This window comes from Egretta garzetta, unplaced genomic scaffold (assembly GCF_000687185.1).
Source record: "Egretta garzetta isolate BGI_Z169 unplaced genomic scaffold, ASM68718v1 scaffold8, whole genome shotgun sequence".
Lineage (NCBI taxonomy): Eukaryota > Metazoa > Chordata > Aves > Pelecaniformes > Ardeidae > Egretta > Egretta garzetta.
Window position 1 is genome coordinate 3,726,075 of NW_009260407.1, and position 24,600 is coordinate 3,750,674.

At 36.8% G+C, this 24,600-nt stretch overlaps 1 protein-coding gene across 1 annotated transcript in view; it reads left to right on the top strand.

Annotated features, from left to right (window-relative positions):
* The first annotated feature begins 1,359 nt into the window (after positions 1-1,359).
* CFAP43 (cilia and flagella associated protein 43) overlaps positions 1,360-24,600 on the top strand; it is a 48,503-nt gene continuing 25,262 nt past the window's right edge. Inside the window, exons 1-14 of the mRNA XM_035898975.1 lie at positions 1,360-1,379; positions 2,920-3,173; positions 3,970-4,066; positions 6,864-7,031; positions 8,417-8,567; positions 13,355-13,505; positions 15,497-15,559; positions 16,683-16,762; positions 17,484-17,615; positions 18,733-18,849; positions 19,975-20,055; positions 20,860-21,008; positions 22,034-22,137; positions 23,195-23,335. Coding sequence (XP_035754868.1) covers positions 1,360-1,379; positions 2,920-3,173; positions 3,970-4,066; positions 6,864-7,031; positions 8,417-8,567; positions 13,355-13,505; positions 15,497-15,559; positions 16,683-16,762; positions 17,484-17,615; positions 18,733-18,849; positions 19,975-20,055; positions 20,860-21,008; positions 22,034-22,137; positions 23,195-23,335 — 1,708 coding nt within the window. The remainder of the gene's footprint in view (positions 1,380-2,919; positions 3,174-3,969; positions 4,067-6,863; positions 7,032-8,416; positions 8,568-13,354; positions 13,506-15,496; positions 15,560-16,682; positions 16,763-17,483; positions 17,616-18,732; positions 18,850-19,974; positions 20,056-20,859; positions 21,009-22,033; positions 22,138-23,194; positions 23,336-24,600) is intronic.

Consider the following 24,600-nt stretch of genomic DNA (forward strand, 5'->3'; position numbering starts at 1 on the left):
GGGAAAGAGGCACTTGCACTGCAACATATAGCAGGGATCGAGCCTTTGATGGATTTAGATGAAGCTTAGTTTCTCTGCCCTTGGCACGGGGAGGCTCTGAAACAGGGATCAAGTTTTAAGCTGGAGCTTAATGAGTTGATAAGAAGTGTGGCAGGAGTTGTTGCCATTTCCTGTGTAGTGGTTCTGGCAACACAATTGTCATGAACTCTTGAGGCAGGCTTTTCTTCTCAGTACTAGGCTTCAGCAACCCATACAGTTCAGTTCTGTTCGTGGCCACATCTCCCTTCTCTTTTATCCAGGCTACTTCAACCTCTAGAATTTCACTGACTGTTCTGTACTTCCTAAACCCCACTGTCATAATCTCTTGCATCTACATTTTCCTGCTATTGGAAGTCCTCACTCCTGCCTTTCTCAGCATCTTAACCTTTATGTGAGAGACTTTCAGATTTCCATTTCCTGCAAACTTAACCCACATTATATATTGAAAAATATTGCTCTTCCAGAGCTCTCTACTATCCAACACATTGCTTTTTGGTTCTGAACAAATAGGAGCTGTAAAAGAATTAAGCCCTTCCTGCCCTAACTTGGTTGAGACTTTCACAGCAATATAGGATGTTTAGATGTTTTGTTCTATGTAATGGGACAGATGTTTGAACTGCCTTGTCCATTACAAGTATTTCAGCTGTTTCAGCGATTCTTATGGGACAGAGATCCTTAATTCTAGGTGCAGCACTTGTTAGTGGAAAGAAAATTATTTGTTCTAGTAATAGGAGAAACAGGCTTCATCCTTAACTTTTCTGATACTTGCAGAGTAAAAAAGATACTGTCTGAAGCATGTCGTTGCTATTCAGATGAGGTCCCTTGGTACAGGTTGGTGTTACTTGGAAGAGCTGTGACCCAGGTTTTCTGCTTTGTGAAAACACCATTATGAAATGAAAATATTATGCAAAATAAAAAAAAAGAATTTAAGCCCTAGTGAATGTGAAGCAAAGCCTGTTTCCATAAAGCAGAAAAGTTTGAAGTTTGCCTTTCTTTTAAATTAATGTTAGCAGTAGTTTTATGCATATCAGTTTTAGAAGAAAGTGACAAAATTATTTTGCAGTGGGTAATTGGATATCTGTGTTCTGTGTCTTCAGAAAACACAGAACTTTGACAAAACTCATGATTTCATATAATCTGTTTTGTATGAACTAGTATTTTTCATGGTAAAATGCTTTGTAAGGAAATTTCCAAGCAACTCTAATTACTTTGCCCCATCTACATTTCACCAGCTGGCAAAGTTTACGACTGAAATACTTCTGACAAAATGCTTATACAGAACTGGAGACAGACACAGTATGGAAAACCTGTGGGTGAGCCATGGCTAATTACCTGACTCAGTATGTACTGCACTAGTCATAGCTGACATCAGATAACAGCCTGAATACTTGTCCCCTTAAGACTTTACTGTTGGTATAAGGATGATAGATTGTGCTGTCATCCCATTAATTTATCTCTGCATACATATTTTGTAGACTTCATTTTACCTCTGCAAACAGAAGTTAATAATACTTCCATTTCCACTGATTCAGATCTAGTGTTGGAGAAAAGCATAGACTTGGTCCTGTGAGCATGTTCATAAAGGTCTGTTTATGTGCCATGGCATGTCATACATCCAGTTCCTGTGTAAAAGGTCCAGAAAAACATTAATCAGCTGAAATGTCTCCTCTGTGTTGCCATGGTATTCAGTTCATCTGCTCGACCACGTGGGTGGTGTGCTCCCACTGGTCTCTGGCTACACTTAACTCCTCTGGTGTGTAGCAAAACAGTCCAAGAACAGAAACTACTCAGAAAATATAACGAGAAGTTACTGCTGGACACAAATATCTTAAGACTAGTCATTTAAAAATATTCTGTGAGAGTTCTGAGGTTGTAGTACAATCTTTAGTAAGAGTACAGAGGATCAGCAGCTGAGCTGATCTTATGACTGACTGATGTTCATGAAAGGAGCGTAAAAACGCTGCTTGCACTTGCAGAGGACAGAGGTCTCTTCCAGTCAAATGCTCTTATTTGGAAGAAGAGAAGAGATGGAAAGTTTCTGAACAGAAATTGGAAGAGAACGTGCTAACAGCAGTGTTGTACACAGAGGATATATGTTACACTGCTGAAACGTTTCTAACATGGTAGTAGGAGACTAAGCTGTGGCTCAGTCAGACACTTAGTGGTAAATGCAAATCCCTTTAGTAAGAGGACCCTGATGTTTATCCACACACTTTCTGAAAAGTAAAAACATCTGCAGGCAGTTATTAGTTTGTTGATATGTTGTTAAGTTCATAAGCTGACTCCTCTTCAGTAATTTGTTTCAGTCCTTGTGCAACACATCCTGTTTACGTTCCAAAGTTTTACCGTGTTAAAGTACTGGTATCTTTAAAGCAGAACAGTCCTTCTAGTTAGGTTCATATAAACACAAGCCATGCCTTTGTATTTTTTATTTTACAGGGATGAGATGAACTATGAAAGTGTAAAAAGGTTAAGCAACACAGTTGGGTCCCCAGTACAGATTGTACCTGTGAAATTATTTTAGAGTAAAGGTATACTTTATTACTAGGATATGTGAGTACAAAAACAGAGCCTGTGAACTGGCTAGCTTCGTTTTTAGTGAAAACTGAAAGAAGTATAGCTCTCTCTCCATGTTCTTATAATAGTCCTTTGCGCTCCATTAGGGTAAGATTGCCTCTATGCTTTTGGAAACACCAAACTGGTGATTCATAATACTAGATCTTGAAGTTATTGTGGTTTTGCAACATTGGTATGAGGATGAGTCCAACATCCCAAGGATCTGTTCAGTGGAACTTAGGCTACAACATTCCGTTTTTCACAGTATTTTGAGAAATGTGTATCTTTGACTAACGTTTTAACATTCAGTTGCTCTTTCTTAAGTTGGGTTCAGGGATTCTCAGACAAGAACTTTGGCTTTATCAACAATCGAACTGTCTGCTACCCTTGTGGCAATTACATCCTCTTCCTGGACATTCAAACAAAGAAGACAACAGCACTGCAGTGTCAGACGGGCCGGGTAGGAGCCTTTGCAGCGAATGGGAACAGTCAAGTGCTGGCCTTTTCAGACCGGAAGCTGAATCCCATCATATATATCTACAATTTTCCAGAACTGAGTAAACTGACAGAATTAAAAGGTAGTGATGTGGTAACCCTCGCCGTCACCATTTCATTAAAACAATACTTAAATCATCTAGTTTCTGAAGGGTTTTTTTTTTTTTATAACTCTTGAATAACAGTGTGACAGGAAACTGTCTTGTGACAAGATGTGTGGAAAGCAATGGAAGGAATTTGCCACTGCTCTACTTTTAGTTAGGCTCAAGCTAGGGAGGAATATGTCAATACAAAATGGAATTGTTACAAAGGGGAAACAAACTGAATGAAATTTAATTCATTTTAGGAAAATATAATCAGAATAACCAAAAAAATCATACTGCAGTAGGCTCCCAAGCAGACTGCTGAAAGCCACATTGAGAACTCTGAGGTGTGAGAGGAATGAGGGTTCTTGCAGTTAAACTTTGGTGTCTGGGATCTAATGTGTATTTTTGCCTGCTCCTTAACATTTGTCTCCTTAGTTAAGTTGCTTGCCCTATCCATGTTTCAGTTTCCTTGCTATTTAAATAGGGATCATATCATTTGCTTATTTCATGTATATGAATGCAATTATGACTGTAAAGGATTTCAGAGTATTTAAGGAAAAAATACTTTATAAATTCAAGGTATTATTGAAAAAAAAATGAAAAAATTCCAAGCAGTGATACAGAGGGAACATTTTTATGATCAAATCAAAACAATAATCTGGAGTGAAGCAAAGGAATCAGGGGCCTGAAGAATGTCTTTGAAGAGTTAAAGTGGAACTGAGAATAATATTCTGTGACACTATCCAGTAAAGTCAGGGCAATTAAAGACACATCTTTTATTTTTACATTTCAGGTAATGCTCAGCTGGACTACACCTTACTTGCGTTTAGTTTCACTGGCCCATATCTAGCCAGTTACTCTTCAATCCCAGAATTTGTTCTTTCAGTATGGTAAGAGTAAAAAAAAAAAAGTCTCTAATACCATTTACATTTAATTCATATTTTTGTGTGTGTGCTGTTTTAGCATAATATAACAGATGTGGAAGGCACACTGGTTGTCTTCATCTCTTTTTTTTTTTTCTGATTGATCATTGTCTGCAAACTTTCTGTGCCAAATTCACTGTTTAGTTTCTGGCATTAGTAGCCACTAGTCCAAATGACTGTTAACTTTGCTACAGCTATCTTCTACCTTCTTCAAAATTTTGTGTTTTGGAGTACTTCTAAAGTCTTTAGCATTAGTTAATTATCTCTTCACCCTTGGAAGTTGAGTACCATGCTGTTTGTGAAAGAAAGTTCCCTGCTGAAAAGAGGAAGTGTTCTAAAGCTGATTTCTACTTTTTTGTCCCCCTGGACCTTTCAGTGGTCCTCTTAATTACTTGTGCTTGATCTTAGTTCTGTCTGCTCAGTGGTTACACTGCCATGGGTCACTGGATTAGATCATAATTTTCTGCTCATTATCATGAAAAGAAATACTATATAATACAGTGCAGATACAGAAAGTTAGAGTATTTAATTTTTTAAGTTTTTCTGCAAAAAATATAATCCTGCTCTTGCATCCATTGCCAGCAAGCTTCCACTGGCTGTGGAGTCTGAGTACTTCTTCAAAACAAATGGGGAGGGTGGAGTAGGAGGAAGGCAAGCAAGGACATGTAAGGAATGTTCTGTACACTCCCAATTCAATGATGATCTTTTCTTGTACAGTGATTAGTGAAGAGGCAAAAACTCCCATAACTTCAGAATTTTAGTAAAGATAGTAGATACCATTACAGATGCCTCTTCTTTATCCCTTATGAAGAAGAATAATGTTTGCTGTGAACTTTGATCATACACAGTAGTTCAGGAAGGATGTCTCTGTGTGTATCAGTAGAAAACAACAAGACAGCCTCAGTGGCCTGAAGAGCTTGCATGCTTGTCACAGCAGAAATAACACCTATGGTCTAATGTATTCACTGTGTGCATTTAAACAAAAATCCACCATCTTGAAAGAGTTCTCTAGATTATTCTTAAAAATGGAGATATCTAGAAATGTTTAAATGCTTTAAAGAAGTGGCAATTTCCAAGGCCAAACAATTTAAACCTATTTGAGTCAGCATGAATATGACTATCAGCAGCTAATTTTCATAAAAGAACCATCCTGGATTCCAGTCAGAAAGAATTGAGTAACAAAATAGAATTACCTTACAGTATTAAACTTAGAATTTATAATAACTTGAACAGAGGTGTGTGAATTTACTGTGAGATCAGCACCTTCGTTTTTGCAACTGGATTATATTGGGCATTCATTGTAGAAATGTGTGTGTACAGATAAAAGAAATCTCAATGTTTAGCATTCTTAATGTGTCATTACAATATGATGGTTGCACAGTTCCTGCATTTTAAGCAGATAGTTTGGAATCCGAGGTATAGAGATGTTTTGAAAGTTATGTCAGTCTCAAAATATAGAAAGCTTATGGATAACTAAAAGCTGCCTTTTATCTGAGATATTTTACCCCTAGACCTCTATTCTTTTCTGTTCAAAGGAGAGGCTTACTGCCAGATTCTTTTTCAGATACATGTACCATATAGTTTCAGACCTTAATAAATTAACTGCTATAAAAGAGTGTCGGCACTACCTGTTAGGTATGAGATGAGAACATGCTGACAGATCTTTAGACAGCTATACTGATATCTTTTAAAGTCACAATTGCAGCTTTCTGTAATTTTCATGAGTTACTGTGTATGTGTGAATACTTTTCATCTTTTGCATATGCCACGAATATTAACCATTGTCTTGCATCCTGATCTGTTTCCGTGAGTGAATTTATTACAGGCCAGAGTAAGAGGATTATAATGAATCCATTTACAGGAGTGAATGCATTTTATTTTTATTTCCTCAGCAGTAATGACAAATACTAAAGCTATAACTGTTAATCAGATTAACAGTCTGATATATTGTCCAAGAAATTAAGAAACAGTTTTAACCATTTTCTTCAAATTATGTTAATCAGTTTGTGGACAGCACCTAAGAATGCAAATGCGGTCAAGAATTAATCTGGATAATGGCTATATATGCAAATTAGATGGTGAGAACATAAAGTAGGTTACACTGGACAAAAGAAAAGTCAATGGAAAGCAGATTCCCAGGCTTGTGTCAGCTGTACATAACAGCCCCACACAAATTCTGCCCTGTTTTGTGCTCAAGTTAGTTAATGCAGCCATAGCTTCTATGTCTGCATTCACAACGCAATTACTGTATTACCTAAGTAATTCATCCATAGATAATCACAGGCTGACTGTGTTTTGTTTCCTAATTATAATACCTTCCAACTGCAAGCCTGCAAGCGTTATAATAATTATTTTACAGATTGGAAAAGCAAGGCTGAGGTCTGCAGTGCTGAAGAGTTGATTGTTTGGGCCCATTCAAGTAGTCACTAATGGAACTGATGAAAAAAAATCCACATCTCTTGACTCTGTTGGTCTTTTCACAAAAGAAAGTGCATGATAATGTTTCTAAAATGTCAGTTTTCAAAATTATTTTACTATTCAATCTTTTTGTAGCAGTAATAATTTTATGTGTGGCTAATTAACCACCTCCTTTTCATTCTCAAGAGGTTCTAACTTCTTTGACAGCAGAAATTTTTTGTCAGTGACAAAGTATTTGCTCTCCAAACTTGATCTTGAATGTCAGTCATAATCACATCCAGATCTTTGGCTTGAATGTTTTTGACTATTTAAAGGATTTTATTTTCTTTTACTCTCTTTAATGAAGGAACTGGCAAGAAAATATCCTCCTGTGCAGTGAGTCTCAGCCAGGGATAACAGCAACCTCTTTAAGTTTTAACCCTATGAATTGGCAACAACTGTGTTTTGTTAATGAGAGCTTCGTTACTATCTGGCATATTGAAAGGAATAATGACGAGCATCACCTTAAGCAAAAGTAAGTGGAACACCCTGCAGATTAAGAGAAAAATCTAGAAGTATATTTTAATAACTTAGACTAGCAACCTACAGCTGTTTGCAAATAACTTAATCCAATTTAGTTCACCTAGCAATTGCAATTAGGAATTGCTAAATCACAACCAGTGTGAATCTATCTAGTCAATCAAGTGAATTGAATTTATGATTTCATTTCTTAGCACTAACATGTCCAGATTATGCTCATCAAGAAGCTAATACTAATCAGCTTATTTGGCAGCCTCTATCAAAAGCTGCATGACTGAATTAAGGTAGGGCCTGGACTACTTTCCTGCAAGTAGCTATGCTGAGCATTGCTTTTGTATCCATGAAACCACCAAATTTGCTTCCTAGTAAGCATAGTTAAACAATATGTTGTTTTAATCACACATTGTACCAAAAGCAGTGTCAGGTTTTTGTGTGATTTCCAGCTTGTGTGGCCAATTCACAGGTCCAGAGGGGGCTGCTCTGTCAATGCAATTCACTGAGCACAGAAAACCTGGAATTTATTTACGCTCAAATGTTTTTTGAGGCTGGTATAAAAGTAGTATGTATCATTCAGGTTGGAGTCCTTGAAGTGTAACACCTATGCTGTTTCAGTGGCAGCTACTCTACAATTCCCAAGTGTGTTTAATCTCATTAACTATGAAAATAACCAAAATATTGCCACTGACCCAGTTACACTAGTCAAAGTATAAACAAGGCCTTAGTTTGCAAGCTGAAAAGAATACTGAAGGGTTTTTTGTCTTTTGTCATTATAGAGTACACGTGTGAAAATATATATATGCTCCTTTTTCCTCACTTTTCATTCCATTCAGTAGAGGTTAAACCTCCACTGAGAATTGTTTATTTTACATAAATTTTTTCCAAGTCATAAATCAACATAGTTTGTAAACTATAGAATCCTCAACTCTGCATTGTAACAGCCACTTATACACCAATCAGCAGAGTGCAACAGGCAAATACTACTGCTCATCATCGTTAAACTTTCTCCAAATAAACATTAAGAATGAATCCTCACAGCATATGCAAGTTATGTGTGTGACTTTATTAATAAGGAAACAGTTAACATAGAATAGTTGTTTATACAAGACAACAAGAAAAGACACTGAGCTAGAACATGGCAATCCATTTCTGCCAGTTAGGAACATTCCTCTTTTCTAGTAGAATTACTGTTACTTTTCAGTGAAATGGTATGTGCCATGTAGAATGATTGTCTACAACAATCCTCCATTACTCTTGCAGAAGTAAAGCCCATTAACTGAGTTGGTGGCTCAAAGTTTTGAAAACATGTTTCTCAGTTTTGTATCAGCATTTACTACTCATAATATTTCTTCTCCTCAGACAGTGTCTCTTGCTTTTTCACAGCCCCGTGAAACTCCCTGATGGACAAGGGTCCATGAGTCCTCATAAGGATTTGTTTTTCCCAGTTTCTCATAGTGAAGATCCATACCATGGCCCTGATTTGCCAGATTCAGCCATTGCTGGACTGGTAGGAGATGAAGCAGAAACATTCATGGTAGTTACTGATTTTTTTCCTTTTTACTATTCCAAGTCATTATGCTTTTTATGCAAAGGTGTTAATAAATTCATAGTTTTAATGTCTGTTAAACCGGTGCAACCCAGTAAATAGATCTTTTGTCTCAACAATAATTTTGAAATCCATTTTGACATGACACTTACAAGACGTGCTGCTACCGCACGGTGCAGTACAACGTAGAGATTTCTGACACAGGTCCTAGCACAGTAATATATCTGTGCAGTGGAGGTGCTAATCTGTATCCAGAAGCAGTATAAGCTTGTTAGCTTTTAGCCATGCCCAAGCTAATATGGCCTGCTCAAACCTTGAAAACCTTTTCCCATGCTAGACTGATAGTAACCTTCAGGTATCCTTACTTCCCTTTGAGATTCGTTTTCTTTTTGACTCTGAAAATGTCTCAAGCTGTGGAAATATTAAAGGCTTTATTCCAGACAGCAACCACTGCTTCTGAAGAACATTCCCTTACCACTGTCAGTGTTGGACCTGCCCATTTTTCTCACTTGTATTTGATAATTTACTTGTTAGGCTCATTCTTTCGCACTTGTATTTGATAATTTACTTGTATTTGATAATTTACTTGTTAGGCTCATTGAGATGCCTCTCTTGAGAGGCTTTAAAAACACTCTCATTTTGTTTGAAATTTACTTTCACCTGACTACCAACTAGAAGCATCTGCCAATGTGAAAGCATTTAACTTGCAAACCTGGGATTCTCTTCTAAGATTAAGATGACCAATTTCTATTTGGTGGCTTGTGGTGTCTATGAGACACCAAAACTACCATGCATAAGATGATACTGACATTATACTACTTTTCAATGGACAAATCTGAGTTCTATATTATCAGATCAGTATACCACAGGTTTCTGCCATAAACTTTTCTTATAAAGCAGAATAAGAATAAAAAGGGAATGATGCTTTCCTGACCTCAACCTCTTTTCATGGCTTCATGCATTCAGATTCGCAGATGTGTTTAACTGTGTAACTGCTGATGCCCTTGGTTTCCAGGACAATAAATAACCACAAACAAACAAACATCCTGTACTGATGCTGATTACACAAGCTGCTTATATTTCAGATCACTTAGAACATGGCAAATGGAGATAATGTATGCTCATCAGGGGTGTTGCCTTTTTCTTCTGCCTTACTGCCTTTATGTGCAGATGATGAACTGCAAAAAACACTTTGTTCTTCAGCCTGTAAAGTGAATTACAGGAGGTACTGGGCAAAAAAAAGAACTGCCATATTAGGTCTTTGAGGCTTAATAGAGTTTGTGTGTCCTTGAATGGATGCTATTCCATTCAGGAATGGTAGGCTTTTATGCTTGAATTTGCAGAACCATGTCGTGAACTTTTCCATGCGAAAAAGTTTATGCTTTCAACCATATTAGGCACCCTATAGGGTCTTTTCATTCCCAGCTGACTTCAGAAAAAACTAGATTTCTTTTTAGCACCTTCAAGATTATTGTTTTCTCCTTATACATATAAATATTCCTGGAGTAAGAGTAGATTGTTCTACTAGTCTTTGACAAATATTTCCTTTTCTTTCAAATTATGTGGTAAATATTTTGATAGTTATTTACTGCCCAAATTCCCTAGATGGGTGTATTTTGGTTGTGAATATTGGCAAGCTAATGACCATCAGGCTATTTAGAAATTTTTTCTCTTCAGAAATACAAGCTGTTGCTGTTCCTTTTGTTGTTATGGTGGTATGTTATTTCCTGTGTACTAAATTGTGAGGTTCTACACTCACAGTTTAGCACCAGGAGGCACTGAATCAATTTCTGGCATGTTTTCATGCCTTGCTCCAGACTACGACAGCTGAGTAATTTTTGCAGGACTTGCATTTACTTGTGCCTTACAGTACTAATTCCCCCCTCCAGGCACACCTGTGCACATACGCTCCATCTCTAACCTAGCAGAAAAACTGAGCTACTACTAGACCTTGTAACCGCCCACACTGGGGGAGGGGAATCGCACACATGTGTCTTGTCAGGTTAAACACCCCCTTCCAGCACCCTAACATGGAACATATAGTTTTGGCAAAGCAATTCCTGCACAAGTTGATCAAAATATACTTGATGGAGAAGATACTACTTTGAAATATTGTTTTATCAAGTTCCTTATGTTGAAAAGTGTCTAATACAGCAACTTTGAGAGAGATTGAACTGACTGAACTTGTGGAGTTCCTCAGATATCAAGATATCATCAGACTACAGTTGCTGTAAAGGACCAGGCTGTCCAAAATAAAGGTGCTATAACTACCATTTTTCACTGTCTTTATAAATTGACAGGCTGCTGCGGCAGATGTATCAATGGTTACTATCACTGATGTTTTATATACTATCACAAATGTCCATGAGCAGTTATCTGACTCTGGCCTAAAATCTATGCCTTGACATTTGTAAATACTGCAGAATTATTTTCCTCTCTACTATTATCAATACTTTTGTAGTTAGTAAGAGACAACCTGCTTCTCCCGTGGTGGTTAATGAGGGGTGTTCAGTTGAATGCAGTGGGAATAGTATCATGGCCTAATGAAGCTCTTCCAATCTCCACAGAATTTGACAGAAGGATTTTTGTTCTTTATCACTAAGTCCGAGTCAGTTGAGATCAATGTTTTTCACATTGAAGTTAAGCATCCAAAGTGGAGAACCATTTATTTAGACTGTTTTTTAAAGGAGTTATCCTCAACCTATAGTCCATGGTCCTTGTAGCCCGCTCCTAAGGAATGTGTGAGAGGCAAGTAAGAAAAACGAGCTCATTGCCAGTACACTTGTTTGCTTCTTTGGAATGTGTTAGGATTCCATACTCCAGAACAAGATACTGAGGCTGGGTATGTACCAAAATGTTACCACACCGGGGCAGCAGAGTGAAAGGAATTGAAATATCCTACCGCTTTCAATCCTTTTCTTTCTTGCATTAGATTGTTTCATTTTTGTTTCAATATTTCTTACATTTGGGACCTGAGTTTTCTGATTATGGTTTACCATGACAAGACCATTTGACTCCAGTTCATCCCCAGTATCAATTTGATTCCATTGTCTTTTTATAAAATTTTTTATGACTAGGATCCATCATGGATTTTTTTTTCTCTGAAGAGGTGCTACTCAAAAGGGAGAGAAGTTCAAAAAAAAGACGGCATTATTATTATTATTATTATTATGCACCACCATACCAATGCACAGTTCAAGAAGCAAACTGGTTTGGGATTTACATAATCTCATCCTAGGATTAGCATATTTTATGTAGTTTATGTGTGAAGACAGTCATGACAGCAGGAACAAAGGAACATTACAGAAGTTGTCTTTACACAGAAAGCTTCTGATTCACAGTAGTTTGGTTACAACCTTCCCAAAGATTTGTGATGTTCAAGCCTCATAAAATCAGTGAAAATGCCTATATTAAATGTTTCTCCGGGTGATGTAAAGCCCCATTTGTTACACATTTATTACCATTAGTCCTATTTGATTTATAAAGTAAATATTAATATACTTTATTTCTGTAACATTTTCCCCTGAGAAATTCAAAATGCTTTGTAAGCATAAACAGAGAGTAAGTTACTTACCCAGAATCATATAGAAAGTCCTTGGCATATTTTACAATGAAATCTAGGTACTTATGAATCTCTGTCCTATGTTTTCATCACAAGTCCATCCATATTTCCTCTTTTTATAGAACCTTTAGTGAGACGGCAGGTGTTCTATAGAATTATAGACTCTTTCATCCATCATATTCTCTAGTGTTCCTTACCACTTCTGCTCACACGCATGGTTCTTTGAATCTTCTCTTTTAAATGTTCTCCCAAGGTTTGCTTGTGTTTTGTTCCCCTCTCCTCCTCCCCATATTCTCTTCAATCTGGTTCTTTCTATCATGGTATCTATATTACCCCTATTACTGTTGTATCTGAACAGGCCACTATCTTTAATAATATTTGGTGGAGAAGTTCTGTTCTTCCTATTTCATGGATGACAGATTTATGAGGTTTATTTTAGTGAAATGAATTTCAAGGCACATGGGAAATCTGTGGGAGGGATTTTTCTAGAACTAATACGCAGGTGACACAAAGGTTGACAGAGCTGTTTTACAGAGTAATTTGGATTATATGATAAGATAAACTATTCAAACAAAGTATGTTTTAGTACTGCCAAGTATGCAAGACCACATGTACAGGTTATGTCTACAAAGTGGAAGACTATTCTGAAAAGCAGTTTGAAAAGCATTTGTCAGAGTGAGGTCATAGTGGGTAACCATTTCAGTTTGGGCTTCCAGTGTTATTCTGACATTAAAAAAAAAAATCTCAGGGGCTCAATGTGTTGAATTTTTTCATAATTTTATCATTAAAAAATTGGGAGATGACCTGGTTATGGTGGGTCAATGTCTTTGTGAGGGTGGAGAAGATACTGTAGGGGTTTCAAAGCTAGAGGACAAAACTGTAACAGATGCAAGTCCTGGAGAATAAATCCAGATAAATTCATATTTGAATATATATAATTTTTCAATGAAAATATAATTCATCATTTAAACAAGCTTCTAGGGAGAGAGGGAGTTCACCACCACTATCTCCAGACATAGACTTTTCTGGGAGATGTTCTTGTTTCTCAAGTTACTAGCCTCAGTGAAGGGATGACTGAATAAAATAAGGTTGATGTTATAAAAGTGGTCAGAGTCTATGAGGTAATGATCTTGGTTTTGCCTTAGAAAGTATGTAACTGCTGGTACAGATACTTGTCAAATGTTGATTGAACTTATTTATTTTTGTGCTGAAGCCAAGAAATGATATTAAGCCTTCAGTGCATCCTACTGCCCACTGCTGGACTGCAACCTCAGAAATTTACATGGGCTGTGAAGAAGGACATGTTTTGGCAATTGATGCTGAGACAAGCAGTGTTTCTGTTCTTCAACAAAAACCTCTACCTGGTAAGAAATAGCTGTGTTGTGTGTTTTATTCAAGTAGAGAGGAAAATGGGTAAGTGAAAGCTTTTTTTGCTTTCTTCTGTTCTCCTATTGTGTACCTTACAAAAGCTATATTGTAGGACTGCATTTCTATTATTAGTATGATAAACATTTGAGAATGTCTTTTGAACTTCTATGTGGGTTTCTTTAGCACCCAATAATTGGCTTACATTTTTCTTTGGCAAAAAAAAGAGAAAAAGCTCTAAATACATCAGAACTGATAAAATGAACAATAGTTCCAGGAGCCCAGATCTTATTAACCAGCCCTACTAAATTAACATTAAACTATTAATATACCAGCTACACACAATCTTTTTACTATTAGTTAAGTACTAATAATTTAATTTGTTTTGCATGAAATATTGGATTATCCTCATTTGGTGTGTTAGATAATGTTAGAACAGATCTTTGAAGACTCATGATGAGTCTTCAGGTAACAACACTGAATCTAATGTAATGTTGCTTAATAGAATTCCTTAAGGCCAGCTCTTACATAAACTATCTTCTAATGAAAACAAGGCTGTAAAGACTACCAGGCTTTACTGCAGAAAGTATGAAGCACAGAGAGTGAACAGAAGATATCTTTGGCTTCAAACAAAGAAATCTGCTTTTAATTTATTCTAGAACGGGAGGACTCAATACATGTCCCTCTGATTGCAACTTGCTGAGACAATTTCTCTGCCCTATATATATTCCCACCTGTCTTTTTTTATGGGGACCTTTGGCAGGCTAGTGACTGACTTAAGTTTTCTGGCAACAGCAGCCCATTCTATGCCTTCTTTTTTCTGGGAATCCCAAGGTCTCTCCTGCTACCTGCCACATGCTACCCTTCTGTGCCTATTCAGAGGCTTCCCAAGATGGAGAACAGTGGAACCCAGATGGCATAAAGTGTTCTGGCAATGGCAACCTGTACCCTATCATCCTTTGCAGGGATGAAAGGTGTCAGTCCTACTGTGCACATGAAGTTCACTGGTTCAGTCAGATCTAAGAGGAGCACTGGAATATGCTTCTCCCTAGCACTAGAACTGGGTAATATCCTGTTGTGGACCAGCATAAAACTGTTTCTCTAATAAACACTGTATCAGTGTTAATAAACAAGCTGCTGATAATCTTATTTTCTTCTTTTGCCATGCAATACATTGTTTTTTAAGCTGCAGCAAGCATCTCTGACTTTCCCAAAGTACTGTATCTCTGTTCAGTTTTGATAGTTAACACAGAAATGGAACGCCACTCTTAAAAAAAAAAAACAAAACCCAGCATTATTTCTCTGCTCTTGAATTTATGAGAGTTTTAAGTTTACCAAATCAAGAGTTGGAAATCATCAACAATTAAAAAGCTGAGGCGTGACCAGAAATGTTTTTGCCAGTTCAGTAGAAGGCCACAAGAATGTTTGCTGTTCAGGTTCCCTGGCCTGTCCTAAAACTGTGTAACAAAATTGTTTGTATTCATGTTATACTGAGGTTTCTGCTTAATTTAAAACATACTGCAATCTGTATCTGTTTAGCAGAATGCTTAAGTGCAAGTACAAATTTAAGCACATGCTAAATTCCTGTTATGGTGTTGCAAACAGAACCATAAGCAGTCACAACATTTCACTTGGGCATTTTTTTCGGACTGACTGAAGTTTCCTTCATAAGTACATCAAATAAAAAAATCGTGGTTAGAAATAACAATACCAGAACTTAGCACTAGAAGATAGATAAATCTGCATCTGTACCACTCTCCATGCCAAGTATTGCTATCTCTGTTTTACAGCTGTAAGTTGAATCACAGAAAGGTTGTGCCTGCTCAGTTGCATAAATGACAGAAATGGTAGCTATTGGGGAAGAACGCGCATTTTTGATTCAGTATACTGAACCTGGCCTTTTGTTCTGTAGTCTGGAATACAACTGACCTTTATTGCAATATTGATGTATAAACAAGGTTGACATTATAAATTGTTTTCTTTTGTGCAGAATACATGCGTAAAATATCGGACGTGGTGTCATATGTTCGTAGAGAAGTACAGAAAAAGAAAGGTATTTCCATGTTCAAATCAAGCTAATAGATTTTTGGGCAACACCAGTGATGTCTGGGAGTAATAATATGTGTGCACAGCTGGAAGCCACTGGTTAGAAAAACTCAGCTCACACTGGCCTCTGTAAGACACACTGATGACAATCTTTCATATGTTTACATGACAAATGATGAATAGCTTTTGTGCTAATTGCTAAATGAATAGCCTCAGGAGAAACAATGGCAGTAAAATAATTTCTGTTCATTCTAATATAAATTGGAATAAGTGATGCTAGGATAGGTTCCCTACTGCTTAGTTTTGGTAACTTTTTTAGAACTGCAATCACTTGTAATTTAGTTGAGTTAGGATTTTGGGTTTGTTTCAAACACTTTGTTTTGGGCTCCACAGTACAAACATGATATTCACATGGATGAAATTCAGCACGGGGGCACAAAGATTATTGCAGAGTCTAAGTACATGGCATACAAAGATGAGCTAAGAGGACTACGTCTGTTCAGCCTGGAGAAAAGGAAATGTGGGATTTTACTCGTGCTTCAGCTGCCTACTGAAAGGTTACACAGCACTTGGAACCAGACAGGCAAAGGGCACAGTTTGCATCAATGGAAATTCTGGGTAGATATTAGGGAAAAAAATACTTTCACAGGGAAGGTAGTCAGACATTGGGACAAGTTGCCCAGAGAAGCTATGGAATTTCCATTCTTGGGTGTATTCAGATCTCAACTGGATATGACTCTGGACAACATGATCTAACTTTGAAGCTGGTTCTGAGTTTGAAGTTGGCTCTGTGCTAAGCAGGAGGTTGGATCAGAGGACTTGTAGGGTCCCTTCCAACCTAAATAATGCTATGATTCTGTTATTGACAAACTTTAATGTGGCTGTTTAGCAGCTTTTACAAATTTAAATGATTTCTCAAATCAATTTCTAGTTCATCAGACCACAGTTGTACTGTCACTTCAAATTGTGTTAACCAACCTTCTTCTTCACTATCACAGCAAAAAGTCAAAAAAATATATAGCCCATGGAACCTTTTTACTCACAAATAGTAGATCATCCCAGATTTGAAGTTGAGACACAGTGCTGCAATAAATGAAGTTTGATATTTTGTGTTGGTTTTGTGCTCTCAGGTGGCAAACCAAAGGATCTGCAAAAAACAGTTTTATTTGCCATGGCATTTTGTAATGAGGGACTGTACGCAGCTGGAAGTGTAAGGCATCCTTCTTTTAACTTTTATTGTGTGAAAATCAAAGAACATTCAAATGGAGTATATTTGCAGAGTTCACTGCAAAGACAGGAGCTGGAAAAAAGTGGAGGGCTGCAGAACTATAAAGGTCCTCTCTGGTGTTGTATATATTTTCTTTGTTAAGACTTGAAGCAAGAAGTCAGAAGGGAGCAGGGTGGGAAGAGATTCCATTTTTGTAGTCAAAGAAGCAACAGAAGAGGACAATCCTATTTTTAACAAAAGACAAAAAGTATTCTAGACGAACAGAAAAGAAGGATGGATAAAAAATAGGAAATGGTCAAGAGAGCTGCCAAATTGTTTTGTTCAAGATCTAACTCAATATTTAACACACGCACAGACAATGCCATTGTCCATTATTGCTTAAGAGTGGGACAAATTCTCATGCTGTTTCAAAAAACCCAATATGAAATCTTAAGTATTAACTGATGAGAGAGTCTGTTGTTATCAAACACGGAATGTTACTAAGACTTGTATTAAAGAACAGCTTCATTTTTCAATAGATTTATTATCCAGGGTGAGAGTCATCTGGATTTAAACCTAATAAAGGCAAATGAGACCATTAGTGATGGGATACAGTTAAACACTGTTACTTTAGAGATTTTCAGAAGTTCTTGCAGTTCAGTTTGCCAGAGTGGGCTAGGATAAATGATCTAGACATGATGTGAATTTGTATTTTTCTGCACAGGAGGGCATTTTATTCTTTTATCACATCAAAGATCTGCAGTATGAGATGAAAATCTGTGCTGATGTCTTACAACCCATATCGAGCCTCATATTCTCTCCTGATTACACCGTACTTCTGCTTGTCACTGACCAGGTATAGCATTTGAGCTAACAGCACTGTGTAGTGGGATGTTCCTGTGATTCTATATGTGTATGCTGATACTGCTAGTATGAAATGTCTGTCATGTAATCACAAAAGTCAACAAATTATATCAGAGCTGAACTTAGTCCATCTTGTGTTTTTAATGAAAGATTGGAAAGACTTTTCATGAAGAACAGAACAATTGTCTCCTCCAGATGGTGGATTATGAAGTACCTAATGCTGAGATTTCTCAGCAGAAATACTTATGGGTGTGCAGTGGGGTACATGTTCAGGGTCTCTGGTATGTTCAGGCCATGTGGGACCTACTGAGCATGAGCTCTAGGCTTGAGGTGTGGCCACACAGTAAGAAAAGTGTAGCTTGGGTATATCAGACCTACTGTGCAGTAGAGCTGTTCTGTACATGTACCTGAATTTGTCTGGCAACCCAGTCCAAGATCCTTCTTTGACCAGCCTGATGTCCAGAAATCTTACACAAGGGTCCCAAATCTTCAAACTCCACCTGGTTTTCCAGACCCTTAATCATTTAAATTGGCATTTCTAAAGCTCTTAAAATGTTTTTGTGGAGTGCGTGTGTGTGTCAGGAGGTTCTGGGTTCAGGACAGCAGTGCAATGGTAAGTCTGGTCACGCTCTCTCTCTGATTTTATTCTCCTTTTCTAAAGTGAGTAAAGCAGTTCAAAAAACTTTCTCAATATTATTTATTAATTGTTTCTAAGAGGCTTTGAGACCTCTAGATAAAAACAGCTCTTAAAGCTTAAGATTTATGATTTGTGTTTTATGTTGGTTTAGAATATTTATTGATTCCTGGAGTAACATGAAATAGGGTGTGTTTAATTTATTTTATTACAGCAATTTTGAGAAACAAAATTTCTTGAAAATGTGACCAGCTGGATCACTCTGAAATGAACTAACCTGATCTTCAGCTAGTGTACTTTAATATAATCCACTAAATCCAGCTGAATTCTGCTGGGCAATTTTTACCTCAGTTTAGAGTCAAATATAAAACTTTAAAGAAGCTCAGAAAGATGGGTATTTTTTGCTGCAGTCTTTGAAAGCTTTTGATGAAAAGTTTCGTAGCCCAGTGATGGATTATTTCTCTTTATTTGTCAGGGGACAGTCTATACTTACAAACCTGCCCATAGTGGAGAAGCTGTCAAACTCTTGGATGCGTGCAGCAGTTGTTTTCTGGCAGCTGATTTTCTTACTCCAGGGAACAAGTACTGTGTGGTAAGAAATGGTATTCTTTCTTATATATATAATAGTGGCTCTTTTTGGGTAACCAATATGTTGTTAAGGCACAAAATCAAAAGCTTTGCAGAGATTGGGACTGTTCTGATATTTGTTACAGCTGTGTAACTTCTCATTAAGGAAGTAAGTGGCGTTAATTCAGGTATGGCGTATAAAAGGGTCAGAACTTGCCCTAGAATGCAGGGTGGATAATTCACAGGCTGCTAAAATGTCATATTGGTTCTACTGTTGATTTGTGTGACTTACTATAGTTCAGGAACATATCTGAGCAAAATGTGGATTCAATTCAGAGAATAGATGTTGGAACAAGAAATTCCTACTGAACTTCTCAGCCTCCAGCACAAACTGGAACAGCCTGAGAGATGCCTCTGTCCTGGGTTCAGGGACAAAGGCGGCCTTACTCATAGATCTGTCCATTCTGAGAAATTCCTTGCTTTCCTCCTATGTCTTCAACTCCTGCAAGACATATAGTTTAGCCAGCAAGTCTGATTCATCTGCAGGCCATGAATTCTTCAAGTAGCCAGCCTAGGAACCCTGGGGTCTTAATCGATTAGGTTTGCTGAATCTGTCTGTCATTAGACCATGGGAATGATAAATTTTACCTGAGTCTGAATGTGTAATGTGAGGGTTGATTGATCTCTAGCCATACTTTACTGTGGAATTATAAAATTGCCTGGATGTAAGAACAACTCAAGCACCATTATGATACACGTAATTTTTCACATGGGAAAACAAGACCTCTCCTTAAGCGCTTTCCTATGCAAAGAAAATTACAAGCAGGTTTTTCTATTGCTGGCTGAGTGGTGGGAGTGCTAATATTGATCAAGCTTGCATGTTTTACTCTAGATTGTCTCATTCTGCTTAAAGACTATTCTTGTAGTTGCAGCAATTCACAAAAAATTATTAAACATTTTCTTTAGGTAGGTGTACATTGCAGCAATTGGACTTAAAGGAAAAGCAAGATAATTCCAAGAAAAAGTAGTAACCCTTGATCTGCTATGCTCAGACATTAGTTGAATTTATATTCTCTGGGAGATCACTAGTCACTTCCAGACTATTTGGTTATTCTGCCTTCTTTTGACTATGTTTTTCTCTCTTCAACAGTCTGTAACAATTTCAGGTGAAGTACAAGTTTGGTTCCTGGAAGATGGAACTTGCCTCAGCAAGCTAAACCTTGATATCGAGGTACACCTAACCAGGAGCTTATATAGTGACTGATACTTGAAATTTTCTTTAATATTTTTCAATTCACAGCATAATATTCCTCAGATTTTGATTAACCAGTGCTGAGGAAAGCTCAGTAGTGTCTTTGAACAACTCATGAAAGAGATTTTTAAAAGATTGTCTTTCAGAATGTTTCCTTGGAATAATCATATATTTAACCTGGCCACAAAGCAGAGGAAACATAATGTCCTAGTGATGTCTTTAAGCATACATTTGTAAATAACAATCTAAATTTTTTTTTTATTACTTTATTAAATTTTTATTTCTAATGAGTGTCAGAATTGAAAGGAAAAGTTTCAAGTGTATAAAAACTAAACGCCTTGAGTGATCTGAAACACAGGGTTTAGGAATTGAGTTGATAAAAGTATTTTAAACTATTAATGCTTTGTCCTGATTTAAGATGCATCCAAACCCCAAAATATGACATATTAAGAAAAAAAATCCCTTCCTATAACAGCTGTACACATAACAGCGCACCTGCTGTTTAATTTAGGTGGAACTTCTTTCACTGAAAATCTGGATATAATGTTTTTTTTTCTGAGGCGTGCAGAATTAGCTTTTGATATGTAGATACAGAGCATAGGTAAAAATGCCTATCATGTCTCTAAAATCCTTTGTTAAAAAAAAAGTATGTTGGATAAACCACTTGGGGTTTCTTCTCCAAAATTTAGGGACTTTTATATAGTAAAAGAAATTGCATACTAACATATAGTATAAGATATAAAAAGATATGGAACTGTTAAGTATCTTTTATTTCTCAACTAGGCAACTGCTATGGCTTGCTGTCCCTCCTCCAACAGTGTTGCTGTAGGGACCAAAAGAGGCCAAATCTGTTTCCTTGACATTACTGAAGTTGAAGCTCCACGGGTTGTTCACAGAATTTTTCTTTCCAAATTTCCAGTGCTGTCTTTGCAGTAAGTGTATAGTAACAAGGGCAGAAATGTTGTCAATTTGTTGCTTAAGTAATGCTGTTATTTGAAAAAAAAAAAATTGAAATTTTTATTCTAAAAATAACAAAGTAAAATATTTTAACAGCTTCAATTTTTTCCAACATATTATAAAGTGCTTGCAAGAGGAGTAGTAGCAGGATTTATATGAAAGAAATCTAACAAACCTGTATTTTAAAAAGGTTTAACTAGCACTGAAGATACTGATGTGTAAGATCCTTCCTAACAGATCACCATAGGCAGTAATTATGCACAATTCCATGTATTTGAATTTAGAGGGTTATTGCTCACTGAATATAAATTTAAGGTTTTGTGAACTTAAGTTTAAGCCTTTTGGTCAGCCCTTCTTATGTGGTGGATTTTTATTATCATTGTTAAGTATTTGTTTGCTTACAGTTCCAGAATTTATCAGTCCTCTTATAATTAGCTTTAGTGATCTGAAAGGGTATTTTTGGTTGGTTGGGTGGGTTTTTTTCAATTATTGAAAAATCTGAAAGTATTTTACTTCTACTTTTTAAAAAATAGAATGGCCTTTGAACTGTTAAACTTTTATACAAATCTGCCTGTTATTTGGAGACTTGGATGTAATCTCTTTTCACAGTTACCTAAGATAAAACATTAAAAATAGATACAGAAAGCAACTTATTCAAAGTCAAATCAATGTAAAAAAACCATGTCTATTCAAAATAATATCAAAATCTGTATAGGAGTTTTTCTTTTAAAAAAGTGAACTTCTAAGAAAGATTTAACAAAGTTGTTAACGTAGACTGCTATGGAGTATCGTTAGGTTTAGACTGACCACCTACTCAGGTAGAAATTGCACTCATAGCACTGGGCTTTATATCAGGCCCTAACCCTGTAAACGTAGGACCTGAAATTTCAGTTGCATTTATGCCCTCAATGAAGTCAGCAGAGTTACGGGAGTGGAATTATTTGACCCTTTTTATTGATTGTATTGAACTGTTTTCTACTTGGATTTATATTTTACCTAGTTATGATCAGAGTGGCCAGTTCCTCATCGCTAGAGCTACAGAAGGACATATCTTTATTCTAGATGCTCGGCCTTCAAAATTATTCCAAGTTCTTGGATATGTAGGTAATATATGTAACGACATTAACTACATTGTGTTTTCACTATTTGCTGTATTTTAAGTATAGTTGCTGGTCAGATTAAGCCACTCTCCTTCATTCTACTTATTTTTTTTGGAGGACTAAATATATTCTTCCCACCTATTTCCCAACCTTATTTTGTCCTGGCCAATCCTTTTTTTTTTTTTTTTTTCTTTTTCCTCTGTAATTTTAGTTAGCAAATGCACCAATATAACTTGTCTTCTAGGGCATGTATAAGTCACAGGGAAGAGAATGGATTAGCTGGCCAACTGATCACAACTCCAGCACAAAAGTAATAGTCCTGGCAAAGAACTTAAGACCTTTGTAGCTCACCAGATGAGAATTTAGACTAAAAACTGTAGGTCATGATAGCTGGGTGCAATCTCATGTTACAAATGTCCACCCCAGACATAATATGGGGACTGCTGGAATTGTCAGCGTTACTGGTTGATACTGAAGAATAAAAAATGGTGGCATTTTAACTCAAAAAAATTCTGAAATTTGTAAATTTGTTTATGCTCAATTCCAGTAACATTATACTTACAGATCACATGTGCATATAGATCTTTATCACAATTTTAAGTATACAGGACATTATTTTATCATTTTATTTGGTTTGTCAAATGCAGAATTTCATCCTCTTAGATAATTTTCAGAATTTGCCTGATCATGTTTGTGCTGTCTGGCTGGCTTCTTAGAGGAGGGGTTTTCTGTGCTTTATCTGGCGTTTATGAGCAGAGAGCCTCAAAATTGCTACAATTCAAGCTGGATGTAAATTTAGATTTCAATGTTTAATGTAATAATAACATTCTGGTGCTTAGCATTGTCAGCACCTGATGCCTCAAGTTGAAGCTGTACGCATGCAGCATGTTCTGAAACCTGGTTGTGGCTTGTCTGCCATTTTAATGCAAGTTCAAAACTGCGTGGTTGAGCTGAGATGTGTTCTGAACAGGGACCTCATTTTGTTTCACATGATATCCTAGTAAAAACAATGTCACCATCATTCAGTAACAATTTGCATTGGTGTTCTGTACCTGCTTCAGTGTTGCCAGATGAAGTGCTGGATCTTTCTGTAGTTTCCAACTTCAAGACTGACTTAGTTGAAGTGGTCATACTTCTTAATGTAGTAGAGGCCCAGCGAGCAAGACTGGAAATTTTTTGTCTATCGTCAGCACTCATAACAGGTAAGAATTGAGATATATACTATGTGATACTTTTCTAAGGCAAGAACATATTGCCATCGCTTAACACAAAATGCTAATGATCTCTCTCTTCATCTCATCTGTACATTCTCCTGGGACACCATTTCTCATACAGCAGTCTGTAGACTTATAATCAGCTGAATCATTCCCGCAGCAAGACTGTGATATTTTGTGGGAAAGCCAAGGAAGGAAGAAGTAATCCACTTGCAGAATCACAAAGCCACCACTTTACTACTACTGCTTGTGTTGTTATTGTTATTATTACTACTGTGTGGGCAATGCCCAAAGCCACAAAGAGGCTTTGTGCTTGGCATCACCCTTATGCAGACTAGCATATCAGGTGTTCAAAGTGGAATCAATCCCACCAGCCTCTTCAAAGAATTATTATAGATATATAATAGCTCATCAGGAAAAGGTTAAAGGTTGATATATCTCAGAAAATAATGATTCCCTGTCTTTGTTATAGCTTTTCTATATAAAAGTACCAAGGAAAGAATCCACTTTATTTAAAAAATACTAACTTACTTATATCCCAATAAGGAATGTTACAGAGAAACATTCTATGAAAAAATTTGGCCTATAAGGAAAAGGGAAGAATTAAGGAGACTTAAGAATGGGGTACCTCCATTCGTCTTCCAGAAATCTGGCCCTGTGTTTCTGCAGTGTGCAATGTGCATACTGGGATATCAGAGTCTCTGTTCATAATCTGGAAGTAAAATGAAGGGAACCTGTTAGTCTTGCGCTAAATTGGGTAACCCATGCTAAATTCTCAAATACATGATTTGTTTTATATATGACATCCTCAACTGTGGAACAACTCAGTAATCTTTTTGTGTCATTCAGGACATGACTATAATATTATAGCATTTTAGTAGTACTATAAGCCAGAAAAAAATGGACCTGAGTGTCATGAGTGATTGCAGAACTTTTAATTGTGTCTGATATTCTAGGAATGCATTGATTTGGGGCACTTTCTGGAATCAGCTGGGAAACTAATTCAGTTGTCAAGAAAGGGCTTAAATGTATTAATTTAACTAAGGCACAGTGCAGGCTAATGTTGCATTTGGTGTCCTCATCCATTCCATTCCATTCCATTCCATTCCATTCCATTCCATTCCATTCCATCATGCAGCCAGCACAGGGTAGGATTTGTTGGCAGTGGCACCATGCACTTCCAGTTTTATGTCTCTTCCACCTAAGAACTGTCAGATCAATATAGTTTGAGGTTTCAGTGATGTCTTCTAACA